Raw genomic sequence first — 22,078 nt, 5'->3', positions numbered from 1 at the left:
TGCTTTTCTTTTCTTGTACTGTTTTTGTTTGTGTTTCCTGGACAGACTTAGTCAAAAAAAAAAAACACTGTGTAAAATAACTATTTTGTACTTTTTGTATGGCTAACTGAAAATGCAATAGTTTAAAGCATAAAGTAATTCACCAGTAAGCATCCACTTTCATTGATCCAGCTAAACTTTACCTCTTCAAGACAGAATATTCTGTCACTTGCATGTGTTTTTTCCCCTATAGAATAGCTAATTGGATGGACTTAGTATTTACAGATTTTTTTGTGATAATTAAGTATTCTGTGACTTTCAATTGTGCCAAAATCTGTTTTACTTTGGAAGTTAATAGATCTAGGAGAGTAACTGGAGAGCAGCTGAGTGACCTGGCAGTGAAATCTTTACTATTTGCAGCTTGCTCGTTACTAAAATGCTGTTCAGTTTGTTAGAGAATTTTTCTCTTGACTTATTCAATATCCGCTATCAGCTGAAGCAGCTGAATGACTGGCTAGGGAAAAAGAAAAGAAACTTGCCATTCTGGATAGATAACAGGCATCCCTGATCTGGGTTTAAAAAAAAAATAAAAAGCTCAAACTGTGCCATAATACAGCTGCACATCTACTGTACTTAATTTTGCCTTTGTGTACTACCTAAGGAAATACTCCAGATTTAGAATGCTAAACTATGTAAGCAGTCTGGAACTTGGCAAGTTATTGCAGCAAATTGTAAATTGAAACTTCTTTTTTGAAAAGAGAAAAGGAGCATTTGAGAAAGAATTATGTATGTTGGGATCTAAATACTTGCAGAGAAGACGATCTCTATCTTTAGGGAGAACCTGTTAACTGGACAAAAACAACATGTCTTCAGAGGTAGTTATCCTTACATCTGTTAATCTGTCTTCCTTTGCTCATCTGTTGTTCTACCTGTTTGAAAACCTGTAAGTATTTTCCTTGTAATTCAGCAATCAATTCAGTGGCTAGCAAGAATGAGTACCTTCCATCATTTCATGTATCATAGTAGTCTTACTCTGTCATATTTTCTTGTTCCATTATTCAGGATAGATACCTGAATTGATGCTAGTGAAGTTCAGCATAGAGTGATACAGGAATTACCTTATCAGATTATATTAAGCAGAGATGCATTTCGAAATGTCCTTTAGCAATTCTGCTTCTCTTGTGATGACTGTTTATGCAAACTGTAGAATTTCTTATGTATCTGTTAACTTTTCATTCCCTTCTCTTCTCCTAGTGCTGTATTAAAATTTCTGCAGTGCAGGACTGACTGACTTAAAGGAGAAGAAAAAAAAAAAAACAGATTGACTGTGGTCAAAAGCTTCTAAAAGTTGCATTGCTTTCAGGTGACTTGTATATTCTGAATTGATCACTGTAAGTCCCTTTTTAGCACCTTATTTCTCAAGCTGGCACTGCAGAACCAGCAAAATATCTCAGCAGTAGCAGTATGAGAACTAGAAAGCATATTGCTTGGCCTGCTGATGTTAACACATAATCAGCTTGTACAGTGTACCTGCTGTAGGAGGTTACCCTGGGAAAAGAAAATTATTTGCAGTGGAAACTAATGGCTTTTGCAGCAGTTTGCTTGCCTGCCCACCTCCAGAAGGCTCAAGTCAGTTGGATAACAGTGCTGCAATTATAAGAAGAATGATCTTTCAGTTTATTGTTTGGAAAAAAAAAATTTTATTAAAGCTTTGGTTAATATTTATTTTTGCCACTCATGTTTGAGGTGGTTCAACCAGAGCTGGCAATATCTTACCCAACTGAGTATTAACCCAATCTTGGTAGGTAAATAAAAAGGGTAGTGATTTTTCTTTTCAAATCAATTTAGCTTAACATAATTGAAAACCCTTAATACCTGTCGCAGTTTTCTCTAAGCAAATGTGGATTTTCCAGTTGAGCCCCAAGCAACAGGACCGAGAACAAATGAGGGTAGCTGGGCGCGTGTTAGAGGATCGTATTTTCTCAGTGAGGATCAGCTATGACGTGGTTACCTGCCGTGGAAGTGCTAGCCTGCGTCTCAGCACGTGTTCAGCACTTTTCATGTTTTACCCAACACATGCACAATGTTGTCCAGATGAACTTGGCAGGAACAGACAACTGCAGTAAACATAGTCTTCCATATGTTAATTTAACAAAAGCTGTTATCTGACTTCAGGCTTCCCCACATGATCTATTAGAACTAATGCTGTAAGGGCGATTTTTCAAGTATAGGCCAATTGAAATATTTTAATAACTACTTCAGTGTGGAAGTTCCTATTCTAGTCATTTGATCTGTATGCAGACAGTTGCAATGAAACACTTCTGTTTTAAATCAGTTTCATCTTTGGAACTGCAGCTATGAATTGTACATTTGGCAGCAAGCAATATGTGTATATAAAATGAGAAAAAAATAAATTTATTTTTCAAGAATGTTTTAATTTTATGTAGTGCATCTTGACTTCCCTGGATGAAAAACTTAATTGGGATGTACGTAGGGAGAAGTTTAAAAAATGCTTGTGAATTCACAGCTCTGCCTTTCCTCACAAGCTGTTTTTGCAGGAGCTGGTTTTAGGCAGAGAGCCTGCAGGCAGCCTTGCGCCTCTCCTGCTGCCTCCCGCCCGAACCGCGGTGGTCGCAGGGGCAAACAGCCCCAAAGTCATTTCCGCAGCGCGTCCTAGCGGGACCGCACCTCCGCGGGGCCGGGGCCCCTCAGGGCCGCCGCGGCCCCGCCCGCCACGTGCGCCGCGGCCCCGCCCCCTTTTCGAACGCTCGGAGGAGCTACGTCCCGGTCGCCGCGGTAACGCATTCGGGCGGGCGCGGGCAGGACCAATGGGGCGGCAGCGGGCAGCCAATGAGCGGCGCCGCGTGCGAGATTTAAACGTGCGGCGACGCAGCCCGGCTCCGTTCCCCTCGGCTCCGCTCCGGCTCCCGCTCCGCTCCCGTCGGCTCCGCTCGGCGTCGCGGCCATGGCGCTCAGGGTCACCCGGGTAGGTGCGGCGGCCCGGCCCGGCCCGGCCTTCCCCCGCTGGGGAGCGGGCCCCAAGCGGCGCAGCTCAGCCGCCGATCGCTCTACGCTGTGGAGCGGGCTGCGGCCCAGCCGCCTCCTGCGGGGTGTCCCTGGTCCCCGGCCCCGTCGCCTCGCGGGGCAGGTGGGCTGCGGCCGTGCAGCCCTCCCGGCTCGCCCCTTTCCCCGCTCGTCTCCCTCGCTAAAGGCGGGGTGCAGCCTTCCCCGATCTCTTCCCCCCCAACCCTCCCGCCTGGTTTGGGGGGGGGGGAGGTGCAGCTGCGCAATCCCCCCGCTCGTTCCCCTTTCCTGTTGGGGGGGGGGGGTGCAGCCGCGCAACTCCCCTGGATCTCTTCCTTCCCCCCCCCCCCCAGCCCTGCCGCTCGGGGGACGCAGCCGCTCAGCCCCCCGGGCCCCGCTGACCGCCCTCTCCCCGCAGCACACGCGGACGGCGGCCGACGCCACGGCGAAGAGTAGCGCGCCCGCCGCCAAGCGCGGGGCCCCGGCGGCTGCCAAGGCGGGGCTGCGCCCCCGCACCGCCCTGGGCGACATCGGTAATCGCGTCGCCGAGCCGCAGCCGCGGGCCGCCCTCAAGAAGCCGCCGCCCGCCGCCGCCGAGAAGGTGGCGCCCCGCAGGGCCCCGCGGGCGGCGCCCAAGGAGGAGCCGCCGCAGCCCGAGCCGCAGCCGCCGCCCGAGCCTGAGCCGGCCAAGGTACCGCCCCGAGCCCCGCCGGGAGCAGCCCCGGCCCCGGCGCCGCCGCCTCGGCGGGCCGTGCGGCCGGTGGCTCCCCGCGGCTGACCCCAAACCTCCTTGTAGCTGGAGTCACCGTCTCCAACGCCCATGGAGACGTCCGGGTGCGCCCCGTCGGAGGAGATGCTGTGCCAGGCCTTTTCCGATGTCTTGCTTGAAGTGAAGGATGTCGATGTGGAAGATGGCACTGACCCCAACCTCTGCAGTGAATATGTTAAGGATATCTACAACTATCTGAGAGACCTTGAGGTTGGTGGGAGTAGTTCAGAGCCACAGGGAGATCCACTGACAATGAACCTGTCATTACAGGGGTGACTTGCCACTCCTTTCACTTATGGTGTTTCAGGAAGCAAGAATAAGCAATTCCTTAACTTAAAATTCCACAGTAAAACTTACCAACCTGATAACACTGGTTGTTAGACCAGTTGGCTAGTAGTACTAGTACCATGCACTTTCCAGCCAATATCTAATAAACTAAGAACCCTCACACTCTGTCCCAGGCTTATGTAGTATGCTTATACTGAACTCCTTGAGAAGCCTTGCCTTAAGATGAAATAGCTCAAATCTCTGCAATGTCTAGCCTCTAACTAGCTGGATCTCCTATTAACCCTATTTCTTCCACACAGGAAAAACAAGCTGTCAGACCCAAATACCTGGCAGGCCAGGAAATCACTGGGAATATGCGAGCTATACTAATAGACTGGCTTGTGCAAGTACAGATGAAGTTCAGACTCCTGCAGGAGACAATGTACATGACAGTTGCTATCATTGATCGCTTCTTGCAGGTGAGTGTCTCCTGCCTTGTGTCAAAGGATACTTTTCCTCTAAGGTAAAGCACAATGAGCACTGGTAACATCATACACATGGCTGGACTTGTTAACCCCAACAAAAAAATAGCTGACCAGCAAAGGGCTTTATGTCTTGAACTGCACACATGGTATAGCTGTCTCAACCAGAAACAGTGACCTGACACATCAAAGCTCTTTCTCTCCCTGACTTGGTCTCAACAGCTTGTCCATAACCCTGCAGAGGCTAATAGAGGTAACGAAATGATGTACAGTTACTCTGTATACACTAGTGCATAGTAGAACCTTATGCTGGCTACCTTGAAAAGCTGTGTTCTGACCCAAGTCACTGTCTCTACTCATTCAGTCTCACACAAGTCTCTACTGCTTTCTACTACAGGACAATACTGTGTCCAAGAAGACATTGCAGCTGGTTGGTGTCACAGCTATGTTCATTGCCAGCAAGTATGAAGAAATGTATCCCCCTGAAATTGGGGATTTTGCCTTTGTAACGGATCACACTTATACAAAGTCCCAGATTCGCCAGATGGAGATGAAGATCCTCCAAGCCCTGGACTTTGGTCTGGGTCGCCCTCTGCCTCTACACTTCCTAAGGAGGGCTTCAAAGATTGCAGAGGTAACACTGATAGTAACACCACAGTCCTCAGCATTATCTTGAAGATGAAATATTTGGCTGTTGCAGCTTGTTAGAACTATAAAACTTTGGTTTGAGTATTGTAACAACTTAACAACTGAACAAACAGTTCAGGCTGAAACCTGTCTCCTTGTAGAAAGTGGTCTTGTTTGTCTGCTTTTTCTCACCTGAGCCTAACACAGCCAAACCAGAGTTAAAATGCCTGTCTGGTACTAGCAGAGGATTGTCAGACTGCTGCCAAAGGGAACAGCCCTAAGCTATGAGCTGCTCAACACTACTCAAAATGGCTCAGCGATTAAGCCACTTAAATTTCCAGCCCATAGCTTGAAAAATGTTTGCTAAGGAAGCATTTCTTCCTGCCCGATGAAACAAAGGCAACTGAGATAGCTATGCTTGACATGATGTTTTTGACTTGGAGACAACACTCAACTCAGACTTATTCCAGGTGGACTTGGAACAGCACACTCTGGCCAAGTACCTGATGGAGTTGTCCATGGTGGACTATGAAATGGTCCACTTTCCTCCTTCTAAAACTGCGGCTGCTGCTTCCTGTTTGGCTCTAAAAGTTCTTGATGGAGGCGAGTGGGTAAGTTGTGCGTGTCAGATACCACTTCCTAGTTTGGCACTTGGTGTACTCATGTACCAGCATAAAATGCCACTCTAGGCCAAGTGTGTTCTTGTCTCCCCTTGCCCATAACAGGGGGGCAGAAGTCAGGCAGTAACTTTCCTATCAGACTGCAGCTGTCCAAGCCCAATAGAAGACTACGAATCCAACAAGCTCAGATTATTCTATAGCATTGTCTAATAATGTCCTTTTCTTTCAGACACCAACTCTACAGCACTACATGACATACACTGAGAGTGACCTTCTTCCAGTCATGCAACATATGGCAAAGAACATAATCCTAGTGAATCGGGGCCTTACCAAGCACATGGTAAGTTTCTCATGGTAAAGATGGGGAGTGGACTTGGTTAAGTGCCAATATGTGGTTCTGTGACTTGAGCCACTGATGCTTGCCAAGGTGGTATAAGCCAGCACAAGTTTACCAAAACAAACTGGTTCTGGATACTGGAATTCACTTGGCCTGGCTACCAAGCCTCAGAGTAACTGAAGGCTGCCAGTGGAGTAGCATGTTCATGAGCAGGCTAAACTTAATTTCTCTCTCTTTGCAGACAATCAAGAATAAATATGCCAGCAGCAAAAATGCCAAGATAAGCACTATTGCACAGCTGAACTCTGCTGTCATACAGAATCTAGCCAAACCTCTGGCCAAAGCGCTGTAACTCTACGTGAACTTGGGCAGGATGTTGGCACCATGTGCCACTGTGTACATAGTATATCTTATTTGTGTGTCAAAGCTTTTAATAAAGCATCTTGTTGCCTTTTACTCTAGCTTATCTGTGTGCTTTGTGGTGGTCCTTTTCCCCCTGCAGCTGCTGGCAGCTCTGGAGTGAGCCCTTGTGGGCCTGCTGCTACCCAGGGCTCTGTTTGTGCAGCAGTGCTAGGATGTGCTCTAACAGCTGGGGCAGGTGTAGCTGCTGCTAGATTAGTCAAGTTCTAAGTATGACAATGGCTATAGCCACAGCTCCACCTTGCTGTGGCTACTTAAGTAAAATACTGGGCAGAGACTTTGTGCAGAGACTTGTATTAGCAAGTAGTAATTCCTGTCTGCCATGGTCCCTGTTTGGTTTGTTATTGCGAGTTCCTGCAGCTTCCTGCTTCGCTTCTGTCCTTGAGAATATGCCTGGGCGTCGCAGCCTGGCTGGTTTGTGGTGCCTCCTGCGGGCCGAGCGGGGAGGGCGCCGCTAGCAGCAAGTGTGACAGATAACGGTCCTCCCACGGGGGGCGCTGGGAGCACCCTGCTTTCACTCTGAGCTTAAAGGCAGGAACGGCCCTGAAGCCAAGCCGCTGCTCCCCCTCGCTGCCGGCTGGGAGCGAGGCCAGGCGGCTCCCGCTAACGGCCTTCGGCCTGTAATGGCCGCTCCCTCGGCCACTGTCGCCCTGGGTCGCCTGCCGGCGGAGCGCCGAAAGGCCGATGCGCAGAAAGAGGCCCAGGATTGGTAGCGAACACTTCGGCGGCTCGGGAACCCCGCCCTCCCAGGCAGAAGCAATCGCCGGCCGAGCTCGCGGATAGGCGCGCGCGGGCCGTTTGAAGGCTCGGCCATGGAGCCGCCGCAGCGGGAGCCGGGCGTGGCGGCGGCGGGCGCCGAGGAGGGGCCGGTGGCCAAGCTGGACGTCCTGATGCTGCTCCGGTCGGTGCTGCGGGGCCGGGGGCTGCAGGGGGTGGCCTGCGGGGCACCGGTGCCTGGGCGGGCCGCGGAGCCGCTGGGTAACGGCCGGGGCCGGGGCCGCCCTCCAGCGCCGTCGCTCTGGGTTTGACCGTTGTCGCTTTCCCTCCGCTGCAGCCTGAGGGAACAGATGAAGCAGCAGCTCATGGAGTGTAGCACCACGGTTCATGCTAGTAAGCCTGTCCCTTTCCCTAACTCTCTCCAGCAGCCCGGTGTGCTTTCCCTTAATGTGGCATGTTGCAGTAATAAGGAGCGTGATGTAACTCATAGTTGTGTATTTAAAATTATCTTTTTTAATTTATCAAAAGCAGTGGTTGTAATATTGAATTTTTTTCATGGACTAAGCACCTAACTGCACTCTTTTGATAGCTCTTATAGACTTGTTTGAACCCTTACAAAGCTGTCACATAAGTATTCCCTATCACCCTCATCCCTTCTTGTCTTGGATTTTTGCTTTAGACCCCTCTAACACTCTGACAATACTTAAGTTGTAGTAGTGGCTTTCAGGAATCTGATCAACTGGGGTTTCAGTTTTACAATACAAAATGTTTGGCAGCAATACTAATTTAACGTATTTTTTCTTGTTCCTGTTCTGTTTTTATTATGTATCTTCTCCTCCACTGAACCAGCCAGTTGCATGCAGACAGTGCTGTGAACCTGATCTGGGATGTCTGAAAAGTACTAAATAAAAATATTTTAAAGCTTGATTATTTCTCTGATACAGTTGATTGACAGTGCAGCCCTACTAATAGCAAAAGAGATGGTGAGATGTGGAGTAATAGCAAAAGAGATGGTGAGATGTGGAGCTAAGGATAAGAAATACCTTGTTAATATAGCCATCAAACTGCTTATCCTTTATATTCTGTAAACTGGATTTAAAAATTTTCTGTTGTGCTATTTTAGTAATGTTCTTGTTTCGCAGGTGAAGAAAGTTATCCTGACCATGTCGTAGAAGAAAAGCTAATCAAGACGTAAGTCAACTGATGATTTCAAACTTTTGACATAGTTTAAAATAAAGAAGAGAAGAGTTGGGCACTGAGCTGCATGTTCTCTTTCTACTCCTTTTTAATGAAAACTCTGGATTAACTATCAATAATTTGCAAGAGTCTGATGAAAACAGAGGATATGAAAAGAGAATGTGGGGAGGAAATATTTTATTCAACCCCTAATATAGTCCTGTATCTGATGTGGTTTCTAAATTTGTAATCCTTCTAAGTGTTTCTAAGTTAGAATTAACTAACATAATTCCATGTGCCAAAGTACTCCTGAATCAAATAATTTGTAATTTACAGGCAAAATTCTTATTTCAGGCAGGGAGAAAGCAAGTTATAATCTACAAGAGTGAGACTGCTTTTACATTTTTCTTGTTCTTTTCACACTGTTGTTTTTGTTTCAGTACCATAGAAGATTTGGAAAGAGAGATGGAGGAAGTAAAAGTCTCTTTCCAAAACAAGACATTGGTGTTGCACAGGCATGTATTTTTTTCCTGTTTATTTGGGGGATTTTCTGTTTGTTTGCTTATTTACATATGTGTGCATGATGGATGTACACGTAATTCTGATTAAATAAAGATTTCAAAATGATGCAGTGTGTGTTACAAACATGAAAGACTTCAGTAACATTGAACCAGTAGGAATGAAGATGGAGATACCATATAGAACAACAAGAAACACAAGTTGAAATACGTGAGCCCCAAAGGTCCTGCAAAACTGTGAAAGGCTGACCATATACATGGTCTATGCAACTATAGACATAGTTGTTAGTTGTATTTTACAAATGCCCATGAAAAGGTAGAGATGGTAGGCATTATGTATCCTGTGTTATGTGACTGTTCATTTGAATTCCCACCTTTGTCCAGCTTCCCTTTTGCAGACTCTGAGATTATTGACATCTGAGGTGTGTTTGGCAAGTGAGAAATGCATTGTCACTCTTACAAAGAATCACTAATACGTTCTTCTTATCCTGAGAGTTAAGAAAGCCCCAATATTTAAGCAGTGTGATATTTAAAGTTCATGGGTACTTTTATGTATATTTCCAATGTGAAAATGGGCATAAATAGAATGTTTGCAATCTCTCTTTCAATATTTATCTAAATTCCCTTTTCTTAGTTTCTCATCAGTTCTCATCAACTCTCTTTTCCCCACGCTATGCAGGATCCAGCTTATGGATGCCCTGAGAAACAAAGTGAAACAAAATGATGATGACTCACGGTAAAGTGTTTTGGGGGAAAGGATGGCCAAAAAGAAAGGAAAGGAATTGACACAGTTAAATGAAACACATTTCGTCATTACTTCATTGTATCATTTAAAAACAAACTTTCTCCTTCTAATTTTGACTGGATGATACACAGTCCACCTTCTGGCTAGAATCAGCATGATCAAACCTCTTATACCTGGAGTGGTTTTATATCTGGGCTCTGAGCTAACCAACCTTTGATTACAGAGACATTTAGATTTGTTTCACATAAGCCAGCTCAACTCTAGAAGCACCAGAAGTTGTTTATACACCAGCTCCATGATCTTGGCTGCACTTGTTGTGGAATGCAATTGATTTTTCTTTTCTCCTTTGTGTTTTTATATTTAAGTTGGGCTGCAAGAACATGTATTTGATGTTATATGAGTTTTTGCCTTCTTTGGGTTCTGTCCTTAGATTCATGTTGATTATCTTGATGTTTGAATGTTGACTGTATACGGGGCCTTGCCTCTGCTTTGTTGCCTTCATTAATTAATCACTTAGGAACTTAATATCTTTGAAAAAGAACTGAAGGTTTCAAACTTGTTTGAAATTACCTGTTCATCTCTTACCCAATATGAATGGATGCATGCATACGAAGCGTAATACGAGAAATTTCATTTCTGTAGGAAACATAGCCAAAAGCACTCTGTCTCCATGATGTCTCTGGCACTGGCCAGAATTCAGGAATTCCAGGCACTAGACTTTCTGAGATGGCTTGGCTACCTTGATGTCTCCCAAGCTCTATGCTTTCACTGTGCAGTGTTAGACAAACCTAACTGAAAGACTGAGATGGACATAAGGAGAATATTTAGCCTCTAAAGCTATACTTGGTATGCTAAATCTGAAAAAGAAAGGGCATAGTTTTTCAAAAGTGAAAAAAAAAATATGCTTTATTTTGATGTTAGAGGAGAATATTTTTATATATAATGTAAATAACTTTAGTTAAAATATTTATGTTGTTTTCATATATTAACAGTCTTAAGGTGTGAAAATTTCTGTTTCCTTCCTTAGACTGATCTTGGAAACTATGAAACACATAATAATGCTCAGCACAGCAATACTTGAATCTCAGCAGGTAAGTGTCAGTTACACCCTCTCTTGCAGTTGCACAGGTCTGCTTTTTTCTGCCAGGGTGCAATTTGAAAGTAACAGGAACGCAAAAGTCATTTGAAATTAAATATGTGGCCCAAAGCACACAGTTACTACTGGTGTTAAAATTACTGAAATTATTACTTAAAGTGAGTATGCAAAAGGTCTGCTTCCAGAGCTGCTCTTAACTGCTTTTGTGTATTAAATTAGCATGTATCAATATTAATTGGAGACAGAATCTACAGGTTTTTTTTCTTGCAGCAAGCACGCGAGATGGAAGAGAAACTGAATGACATCAAAAGGAAAAGACTCTGTAAGTGTGCTGATTAAATTTACTCTGTTTTATATTTGAAGGTACAGATTGCATTTTTGAAGGTGCTACTTGTAGCAATATTAATTAACATATGAAGTCACCATGAAACTCTGAATACAGTTATAAAACTTCTGAAAAGAGGAGTATGAAGTATGTTAAAAAAAAAAAAAAAAAGCTGGCATGCTGCCTACATGCAGGTGAGACTGATGTGTTAGAACAGAGATGCAAGAAGATACTTGAAAAGAATGTGGTTTAGTTGCATTATTTAGTGTAAACTCCCCAGTTTATTACGCCTTACTTACTTAGGATTTTTTAGAGTATGTTTATATTAAATCAGTCCTACAACACCTAAAGGATTTTTTGTCAGACTGCACCTTTGTGAAATGTTTGAAGACTGAGGGGGTACTTACCTACAAAGAACTTCAGTAATAATGTATATCTTGGTATTCAGAATGCTGGTTAGAGTAGGTCAAGAGTTGAATTTAGATTTTTTTTAAATTTGCTATTCAGAACTTAATATGGTAAATATATTTTTGAACAGTGTAAATATTTGCTTCTACTGTGGCATGATTAGGTCTGCTAGCAGTTTTAACCGCTATTTATTTAATTGTGTTTGCTTCATCTATAGAAAGTGGTGTACATGTTGAGAGTAATATACAAATGTAATCAAATACATGTCTTCAAAAGAAAAATGAGCACCTTAATATCTTCAGAAATAAAGGAAGGAATGCTAAGTCATGAGGGGCAGCATTCTTTCAGTCTATGAATTGTCCCTTAATGGTTTTACTCAGTTTAGTTTTTAGTATGGTTTCCTAAGAAAACTAGAAATATTCCCTCACGTTGTACATGTCCCTTGTATGACTTTGGAACTTGGTTTGGATCAAATTTGAAAATGAGGAAAAAGGTCTTAAACTTCTTCAACTATAGAAGTTGTGACAACTGGAGACAAGGTGCAGGACAGATGTTCAAATTAGTGTCCATGTCTGATAGAAATGCAGGCAGTACACACAGTACTTTCTGTTTTGCCAGCAGCCCGGGAACCAGGGACACAAGATGCCACAGCACATGTTGGTTTTGTGTGGAAAGGATATCTTGAGGTACACTGGAGGGAAGGAATGGGGTGAGAAGCTAGGATTATTGCGATGGAAGTGCCTTCGATGTCTGTGGGAAACAGGGTTTCTTTAGTTCCACTGCACGCACAACTACTTGTTAATGCTTCATTTTCCTAATAATGGAATAGTACTAAAACAAGCTGGAGGAAACAAACTACTACAAATTCATACCACAATGAAGAAACAAAAGAAGGAACTAGCAAGTATGGAAGTGGGTGAAATGCTGGAGAAGATACGTAACAACTTTCAAAAAGAAAAAGAGATGACTACATTAATTCAAAATATATTCCAGGTAATGAGTCATAACTTTCAGAAGCAAGTTTATAGTTTTGTGTCCCAATGAAGGTAACATACTGTATAGTAAATGTAACTTCAAACAAAATTAAGATATACTGTGAGCTTTCAAAAAGCAATGATGGTAATGAAAAAACTGCTACATGCAGATATTGCTTTAAAGACCGAACATAAGGAATTGCCCCAAACTGTTGTTTGGAATAATTATTTATAGAACTTAGAAATGGTCTTGATCTCTCTTTATTTCTTTTTTCCATCTAAGATACAATAATGATGCATCTTCTAGGAGAATGACTGTCCCATCTCCCCAAACCAGTTTCCCAATCTCTTGCTTATTTTTCCTAAGCACGTCTTAATCCCATGATGCCAACGTGCCAGGCTGCCCCTTGTGAATCTGCTCCTTCTGACCACAAGCGCTTCTCTTGTTCAGTGTCAAACACTGCAGCACTGTGTAGGCCTTGGTCTGCCAGCCAAATACTTTCAGCGATGTAGCCTTCATCCCCTTGGTTATTCACCTATCAGATGCTGCTGACTAGTCTGTATCCATGCAGCTGGCTGGCAGGTGATCTGGTGTTTGGGGTCACACATCATGAGGTTTTCTTCCTCACTTTTTGGGATATGGAGGAGGGGAGGAAGGGTCTGCAGCATCCTGTGCTTGGAGGGGTCCCACTAAAGCTCATATACCCTGTACTGCAGTCTGGTACTCCACCTCTCACTGTGTGGTATGTCCTAGCTTCCTTCACCCGACCCTACAGATTAGTCACTTAGTAAGTACAAATGTGAATTGCAGTAAATTGCAGTTGCAGTGCTTGTGATTTTGTCCACAAATGGCTTATGAAATCCCAGTTAAGAACACACACGGTTTATTAAACAAAACATAGACTGGGGAAAGACAGAGCTTATTTGAGGGCTTTGGGTAGGAGACCAGATATAACCATTCTGTAAATTTGTATGATCCGAAGAATTTCAAAGGACGGAAAAAGAGCCACACGTTTCTGTGTTGCATGCTATGTTTAGTAGTAGTTTGCAATGGAAAATAATGTCACATCTCACAATGAGAATAAGAAGTTAAACATTTCAGTGGGTTTTGGATTAAATTCCTGGAATTATCTTCTATTTTTGTATTTTTGAAATCTTCTGAGCTATAAGAAGTAGAACAAATCTTTGGTTAAATTTAATAATTCCCATTTTTAGTCCAGAACAGCAGGGTGAGAATATTAGAAACTGTTGTCTTCTGTTTGAGGCAAATTTTATGTTTAAAAAAAAAAAAGTTCTCAACACCTATGTTTCAAATGGGGATGGTGTGCCAGCACTACAAGGAAGTTCAAAACAGCACTTTCCTTTTTTTTTTTTTTTTGCCTATATGTTGACAATAGGATCTAAACTAATACTTCCCCTTCTCTCTGTCACCCTACTGCCCATTTCAAACACTGCTGTGAATTTCAAGGGCTTATAATGTAAAGATTAAAAAACAGATGGCTTCTGAGAGATTTCAGTAAGAATAGTTCTTTTTAAAGGCATCTATTTTTTAACTAATAATCTTTCTTTTTGTAGAATATCATAATTGGAAGCAGAGTTAACTGGGCAGAAGATCCATCTTTAAAGGCAGTTGTTCTACAGCTTGAAAAAAATGTGTCTTTTCTCTGAGTAAGGAGAAATGGTGTTAAATTTTATACATTATATGTAACCAACATAGTAAATTTGATACTGCCTAACACGTGTTATGAAAACACATTTTAAGATTTTGAAAATACAACCTTTTCTGGAAGTGCTTCCTCTCTTTAGAGCTTCAGAATGTGGCCACACAACTCTTTGAAGTGAAATTTAACTGTTGGTATATAACAAATGTTAGAACACTTAATGTAGCTGATGAAACTAGTTGAAGAATCACCTCCTGGCTGCTCTATCCAAGAGCTCACTTCCCTCTGAAATGCAGCGATGACCCAGTAAAGAAGAATAATCTATGTATTACAAGCTTTTATGTAGAAGTGGGCTTGAACCAAGGCTGTACCGTTTATCCGCTGCCCAGCTCCCGCACCCACGTGGGAGAAGCACCTCGCAGAGCTCTTTCTTTCTGGCCAGGAGGCCCGGGGGAGAAGGCCGTAGAGCTGAGGCAGGCAGCATCGCCCAGCTCAGCCCCACCGAATGCTCGAATGGGAAAACTTAGTTACGTCAGTATCTGTTTGGGACTTTTTTTTTTTTCTTAAAGCATTATGAATAATTTTTAACTCAGAAGTTTATACGCTTAGCTGCAACCCTCGCTTGTGACCATACTATATGATGGTCATCAAGACATCCAGGAAGAGATACAAACTGTCTTTCCTGTCCCACATGGCAAAATACGTCAAGCCTAGAGAAAACGTACGTAAAATGGAAGATGGCGCTTATTGCTGTTAAAATTAAGCAACTGAGCAATATTTTAAATGTATTTATACGTCGACATTCCAATTTTTACTTCATGGTAGAAGAAAATTGACAGGGTAAATCATATTTTGTGTAATGTTTTGGATTAAAATATTGTTACTTTTTGTTTTAGTGTCAATGCCTGATTTTAGAAGGTGACTCTGGCATGCCTTTATCAAATTCAAATAAATCACCGACCTGCGCTAAGCAGTTATTTAGCCCTAACCCGCTCCCTTCGTGTTTCATTCACCCCGGGCCCGTCGGCGGCTCCCCTGCCTCGGCAAGGAGAACGGACTCTCGGCGCTAAGGCCGCGCCGGGACGCGCCTCTGCCGCGGCTCCCGCAGCTACAGCCCCGGCCCGCCACCGGAAGCCCGCCCCCCGGGAGCCCCGCCCCGGGGCGTGGCCCGGCGCTGCCCCCGAGGCGGGCGGCGGGGCGCGGGCGCCGCGGCGGTCGGGGGTCACCATGGGCAGCAAGATGGCGGCTGCCACCAGGGTCGTTCAGGTAACGGCACTCGGCGCGCGGCGAGGCGCGGCCGCGGCCGCGGCGCCCCGGGAACCGGGAACCGGCGCGGGCCGCGGGCCTCGCGCGGGGCCGCCGGGGCCTGAGGCGGCCGGGGCTGCCGGCACCGCTGGGGCGGTCGGTGCCCTTGGCTGGGGCGGGGGCTCGCGGCGGCCGCTTCACGCCCGGCGGCGCCGCTAGCCGCCCGCAGCCCCCCCGCCCGCCGGAGGCGGAGGGAGCCCCCGCCGGAGCGCAGCCGGGGCTTGCGCAGCGGGGCGCGGGGGCCGGGTAGCGGCGGGCCGGGCTGGGCCGGGCCGCTGCCCGGCGGTGGCCGCTCCCGGGGAGGACGAGGACGAGGACGAGGACGAGGACGAGGAGGAGGTGCGGTACCGGGGCGTTAGCTACTGCGCTCGGCCTTTCACTAGGGAACACCCCAGCTCTGCGCTTTAAGTCGTTTTAATTAAAAAAACAATGCAATTTGTTCTGTTCCTTTTCCATCGGGCACGCTTGCTTTCGTCGTCAAGTGATCAGCATCTGTACAGCGTGTCCTGGTGTTAAATGCGGTTTTTCCTCTACTCTTCCTGTTCAGTCTGTGTCAATATGCGACCCGCTGCCTGATTCTCTGCTGGTACCAAATGATGCTGCAGGGAAGCCTGCAAGCTGCACCTTTGTGCCATCGAGCAGGAGGGGAGGGTGCTCAGCAGCATCTTAAGTCACCCCTCTTCTCCTGAAGGTGAGGGTGAGGCAGGGAGTCTTTGAAAAGAAATGTGTCAAAAATAAGTAGCTCTGAATACCAATTTTTTTTATTTATAGCTTTTTCTTAATCGACTTATTCAGTCCTTTCTAGGCAGCTGAACAAACATACAAAAGCTGAACACAGTTAACAGCTCTACAGTTCTAGTGCTAAAACTTTGTAACTCCATTTATGCTACTGTGATAGCTACTTCTATGCAATCTATGATTGCTGTGAGAAAAGTAAAGGAGCCCTTATCCCTCTCCTGGCCCACCAGGATGAAGGAATAGCTTTAAAGGTGAAATTTCTCCTTGGGTAAACCTAAAACAGAAGTAAATAATAAGTAATAACAAAGCAGCACTATAGATGTGGTCAATTAATATGTTTTCCATTTTATTATTGTGAAATTAATGTTTGTCTAGAAATGTATTTTTCTCTTACTGTGTTCTCCTACTACCTTGTCTTGTTCTAGGTAGTCAAGCCACATACTCCCTTAATTAAGTTCCCAGACAGAAAAAGTATCCCCAAACCTAAAAGTAAGTATTTCATCTATAGATACAGCTTGCACCACTTTTCTTTACATTGTTTTATGTAAGAAACAGGACACATTTTTTCCAACTTCAATTAAATATTCGACTGATTCTGGGCAATATTTCTAGAACATAGCTTTAGTTTGGAGACTGCTCTTTGATGCTTCCATTTCAGACTTTACAACTGTGGGGGAAAAAACATAGTGTATTCATGTCTTGGTCGAGGCAGATTCCTGAAGATCCCAGTATTGTTTTCCTACTTTTGATTTCGAGGCAGATTCCTGAAGATCCCAGTATTGTTTTCCTACTTTTGATTTATACACGAGATCCTGTTTTTGCAAATACTGATATCCTCTTGAAATATTTCTGGCAAAGTCACCACGAGAAGCAACCTTGGGTATTCAGTGAGGTTTGCAGAAATAATGTTGGATTTTGTTCGGTCCTTCTTTTCCTAATTGGAGTGTGCAATGCTTGTGGCATTTAATATCCTGATTATAGATGGGAGGGCCATCCCACTGTGCATTTTAGGAAATGTTTTCTGGTGCTATTAGTTAATACTGAGGAAAAAAGTAATTTCATTGTGATCTTTGACACATCAATTTTTATACCTATAGCTACGTTGATATTTACAGGATCCCAGGGGGTTATATTTAGATAAAAGTTATATGAGCTGCATGTTGTTTTAATATTCCTTTTGAGTCAATAAAGCATTTGAAACTAAAATAACAGATGTCTTATAAAGCTCTGTTGTATTAGTCTCACTTTTTAGAAGTGGTGGCTGGTTCTGACTCATTCTTTTTTTGGCTCTTTACCTATGAGATCTTTTTTTCTAATGCTGAAATCAAAATTTTTCTGCACCTTAAGGATATCTTGTGAGCAGAAAGCTTGCTTAGTCAGCTGAAGATCTGCTGTTTCTACTGATGCTCAAACACTAAGGATGTATAAAAATATTTGGATTTTAGATTTCAGAAACCTTCAGACTTCTCTTCATTTTACAAAAGAATTTGAAGAGTGAATATTCTGTAAAGAATGATTGGAAGCAACTTCAGTTATGCACTTGTATTTTTGGTTATTTTTAATAAAAAAAAATTGTTCAGTACATGGATAACTGTACCACATATTTGCTAGAGTACTTATCACACGTGATTTAACTCTAAGTTTAGTTTATCTCTTAACATCGTGATGTACCTGCAGTGCACATCAACTGCCACTTCTGACTGATCGATGGATTTTTCAGGAATGGCTCTTTGTGAAAATCGTTGGTCAGAATTCTGTACGTTGTGCCTTAGTTAAGTCAGTTGCACCACCTTTCCTGCCAGTTTAAAAAACATGTTGCTTACCTCTTGTTCATCTCTGCATCAGAAGTTTTCTGTGAATATCTCTTTTAAGAATGTTAGATCTTTCTACCTTGATTGGGTTCTGTTCTTTCAAAAGTAAATTGCAGTCTACCTCACTTTGCTTGAACATTGTAGCAGTAACAGTATTTCAGTGCACCAGACTGTTGTTTCCACATAGCCAGAGCTCTGCAGATCAGCACTGTACTTCTAAGGACTTGGGTGTTTGAAAGGCCAGCCAAACTCTTTTATTGTATTACTGCAACATAGTGGTCTCAAATGGGGAAGGGAAAACAGTAGTAGAGACTATCTGACGTTAAGCAACAGCAGTGTAAGGTGTGGTACTTCTGAGTCTCGACTTCTCGTAGGTGTGATTGGCTACTGCTTCTATTTCAGCTACACTTCAGATGGTAAAACACGATAGAGGAAAATCTTATGCAAAGCTCTAGACATTCTTGTGGCATATAAAACAAACTCAGAGAAACTGTTTTTCATGTCTTTCATATACGAGGAGCGTTATTTCTTCTCTAGGAGGAAAACACAAATAATCTATCATCACTAGCTAAAGCTATTAATCAGCTGTGTTGTTAGAAAGTCGACAAACAACTATTTCTTCTGTTTTTATTTTCTGCTCCCTTTGCTTCCTGCTCTAATTTCAATTCAGTGGCTTTGCCCCACTTCTGATTCTGATCCTCTTCATAGTTTGTCTTCCTCCTCACTGTTTGGGACATTCCTCTCTGTTCCTGGACCACCTGATCAACACACAACTTTCAGATATAGTCTTCTCACTGAGAATTTTTGCGTATGCCTTTCACTGGTGACTTGTGTGAATGTTTGATCGTGTTGCTGCAACTATTTGACATCCCTATCCTGCCATTGACTCAGACTTGGTATGGCTGAAATGGACTCCTCTCTCTTCCTTCTCTGTTATCCCTGATCTTGGGGTGACAGACAGGAAATGTGCCATTTAACTCCTCGCATTCTTTGAGTCATCCAGGACTGCTTAACCTTGTTGCTGCTTATTTTATAATTATATAGTCCTTTTGTCCCAACTGTTCAGATGTTGCCTTTGTTTTTCTCATTTCTCAGCTGCACTGGCGCTTCCCGTGGAAGTATTCTGCTTTGTCAGGTATTTAAACCTTCTGTCCAGAGGCCTGAGTGCTTTTTAAATAAACATGTTGCTGTAAGACTCGGTCCTGCCTGGTGCAATAACTATGCTTTGCCATTATAAGGTCAACCGTGCTGGGACGGACCTAAGGTCCAAGATTCTTTCAGTGCTGGCTCTGATCACTGACCTTTTGTCATCTGTTCTCTGATCCTCAAACTCAAGATGACTGCGTCTAATGTGAATTCCTTATACCTAGCTCCTGGTCCACAACTGTAAAGTGTTTCATGCTCTCCTTTGTCTCTTCATTTCATTAACAGTTTGATTGCTGATGCCCGCTATGCGGTATTCATTCTGCACATTAATAAATGTAATTTGACATGCTGCAATTTATAGTATTAAAAATGGGTGCAACACTGAATTGCATCTTGTGGTATTTCATAGTTGTGAGCTTTATCTTTCTGTAGGCATCTGCTGCTTTTTCATCTGTCTGTCTTTACAATCACAGAAACAAAACCAAATATCATCTTAGTGGAGACATGTCTCTACATAAACCCCCCCACACCTTGATGGTACTATATGCTTTTTCTGCAAGTACAGTTTCCTGGTGAAAAAGTCTTTGTTAGTGTATATACCAGTTTATCTTCTGTCACCACATCGGTATTTCTGACACTCAGATATGCTTTCTTCTACTTTCATAATGTTTTCACTGTGCTCTTGCTATATATAATAACAATAAAAATAGGTTGTGGAAAGTAGAGGATCTTAATTCTTTTAAGTATTTTCGTATGGAAGAAAAATCAATCTTCAGTAACTGGTAACTTTTATTGGCTGCTCATGTAATTAATTTTACAGTCTTAGTATATTTCTGTAAATGGTTTTGCAATCTGGGTTTCAGTACAGGAATCCCTACAAGCAAGTGTGCCATCACACCATGCTTCAAAAGCACAGGAGTCTGTAGGAGGCAGATCATCGGCCTTTCAAAATATTTCACCTGTTAGTAGGGTACAAGGTACACCAGACACTTCTGAATTAGCAAGAACCTTACCTCAGAAATACAGGAGGAAACTTATGTCAGAGGAAGAAATTGAATACATTCAAGTAAGTTTATTGGTGCATATGTCTATATTTACTTATCTTATTTCTACAGGTTCTTTAAAGTTTCAGATATGGTATTACGTTTTAATTCTTGGTAACTGGGTACTTGAAGCTTTCACACCTTTGATGCACAGTAGTCAAATACATATTCTTGATATGCAAGGTCTCTTGCCAACTCTCTACCAACTCTCACTAATTGGTAGCTGGTGGTATCGCTGAGTAGAGAGATATGGACTTAATACACACATGCAGAAAGTTAGTTAATCATAGCCTACATTAATGAGAGAGTCACTGTTTTATTACAGCTGTTTAATGTGTAATATGAGTATGTTGGACAGGAGCGCAGAAGTCTGTTCATAGACTGAAAAATGTTATTACTAGATGATTAAAGTCCAAAATATTTTTCAAACTCATTTCTGTAGGTTATTAGTAAGTCAACTCATATTTCTATTAGTGGAAACATTTTATTAAATTTGATTTAAATTTTTTCTGCAATATTTGCAATTACGGCATTGTACATGAAAGGCAAGAAAAACCTACTCTGTCCTCTAACAAGATTTTAATCACCATGTTACTCAAAATGAGAGCATGCACAAGAACTGGGGAGATGGGTCTGAGTTTGAAGTAAAAAGACACAGTTTAGTTAAGTGAGTAGGACATCTGAAGTATAATCGTGTCAATAGACAAAATCAGTTTTCCTGCATACACTTGGGTAGGGTATTATAATAAGAAATAAAATGAATTATTTTCTGTAGTAGTACACTTCTAGACTTCCAGCCTCAGTTTTCTGTGAGGTAAATCCTAGCAGTTTTGTTGGCAAAATAATGAATTGAGTACCTTTTTAATTTCTCATAAAGATTTTAATGGCTGACCTTGCTTTTGTTTTTGCTTTGTACCTTGGAATCTGGGTAGCAAAAATAATTCTAAAACTCCTGTTCACTACTGCTGTGTTTATCAGACCTTTCTAAAAGTTATACTTCCCCAGAGTAGGGGAATTGGAACCAGCTACAATTATTGTTTGCAGGTGTTTATCTTTTTGTATTCTCCCTGAAATGGAAGAGCTATTACTGATTGATACTAATACTTTGAGAGTCTGTGCATGTTCTTTTATAGATTAAAAATCAATGTCTCTATTATCTGTAACAATGCAAAAGAATATTTGCTCAATTTACCTTTCTTTTTGTAGAATATATTCAACTGTCTACTTTATTTTACAGCGCGGAGGTCCCGAATAAGTACCAGAGATCGTTTATTCACCACTGTTGAAGAATGAAGTATTGTATTCACAATAAAAGCGTTTCGCTAACGTTATAAATGATTATATATTAATAGCTTTAATAACGACCCTGTATGAAGGGTGGAAGGCTGCCACTTAATACACTCTTGTGATTGAGAGAGATTTTCTTTTGATGGCTAACTAGCAATTGAATATACTTGATGTCTACACCATTAAAATATTTTTCTAATTAGCCATTCTACAAACTTGGCAATAAAACTGTCTTGAGTTGCTTTTTCTACTTAAGAAGATTCAGATGTCTCTTCAGTAATAATATCACAGGCAGGAGAAAGTTAGTATTTTCAAATAATATTAAGACTTCACGGTTGTTCTTTATAGCTATGCAACTTCTGTCCGGGAGTGCGATCCAGTGGGCAGTGGTGTAGCAGCTGCTTTCCCTGAGCAGCAGCTCTGACATTGGGAACAAAGTAAAAATAGGTTGCCCTTGGTCTACTTAAATCATTAGCTTTTTCAAGGAAGTCATCTGGATTTGATTAGAGTTCCAAGTACATAATGTACCTGATCTCTAGACTTGATGTTTAAGAAAACAACACTATGTCGTCTTTAGCTATTGGCTTTCGTGTGGCAGAAGAA

The 22,078-nt window shown here is 42.9% G+C and overlaps 3 protein-coding genes across 3 annotated transcripts; all 3 read left to right on the top strand.

Annotated features, from left to right (window-relative positions):
- The first annotated feature begins 2,812 nt into the window (after positions 1–2,812).
- On the top strand, positions 2,813–6,561 carry LOC135324721 (G2/mitotic-specific cyclin-B1-like). The gene is made up of 8 exons (XM_064501554.1): positions 2,813–2,965; positions 3,422–3,694; positions 3,800–3,982; positions 4,360–4,518; positions 4,919–5,155; positions 5,619–5,759; positions 5,998–6,108; positions 6,347–6,561. The coding sequence occupies exons 1-8, from the start codon at positions 2,945–2,947 to the stop codon at positions 6,455–6,457; spliced, it is 1,236 nt and encodes a 411-aa protein (XP_064357624.1). The 5' UTR covers positions 2,813–2,944; the 3' UTR covers positions 6,458–6,561.
- A 695-nt stretch (positions 6,562–7,256) lies between these two features.
- Positions 7,257–15,033, top strand: LOC112987061 (centromere protein H). Its single transcript, XM_026106747.2, has 9 exons — positions 7,257–7,426; positions 7,580–7,635; positions 8,385–8,433; positions 8,859–8,933; positions 9,616–9,672; positions 10,709–10,772; positions 11,048–11,099; positions 12,340–12,503; positions 14,060–15,033. Exons 1-9 carry the CDS (start codon positions 7,338–7,340, stop codon positions 14,150–14,152), a joined length of 699 nt encoding a protein of 232 aa, XP_025962532.1. The 5' UTR covers positions 7,257–7,337; the 3' UTR covers positions 14,153–15,033.
- A 228-nt stretch (positions 15,034–15,261) lies between these two features.
- LOC135324982 (alpha-ketoglutarate dehydrogenase component 4-like) lies at positions 15,262–21,703 on the top strand. The gene is made up of 4 exons (XM_064502206.1): positions 15,262–15,411; positions 16,614–16,677; positions 20,009–20,211; positions 21,426–21,703. The coding sequence occupies exons 1-4, from the start codon at positions 15,373–15,375 to the stop codon at positions 21,441–21,443; spliced, it is 324 nt and encodes a 107-aa protein (XP_064358276.1). The 5' UTR covers positions 15,262–15,372; the 3' UTR covers positions 21,444–21,703.
- Positions 21,704–22,078: the final 375 nt, after the last annotated feature.

This window comes from Dromaius novaehollandiae, chromosome Z (genome assembly GCF_036370855.1).
Source record: "Dromaius novaehollandiae isolate bDroNov1 chromosome Z, bDroNov1.hap1, whole genome shotgun sequence".
In the NCBI taxonomy this organism is placed as follows: domain Eukaryota; kingdom Metazoa; phylum Chordata; class Aves; order Casuariiformes; family Dromaiidae; genus Dromaius; species Dromaius novaehollandiae.
This window is presented reverse-complemented; position numbering and strand designations above follow the sequence as displayed.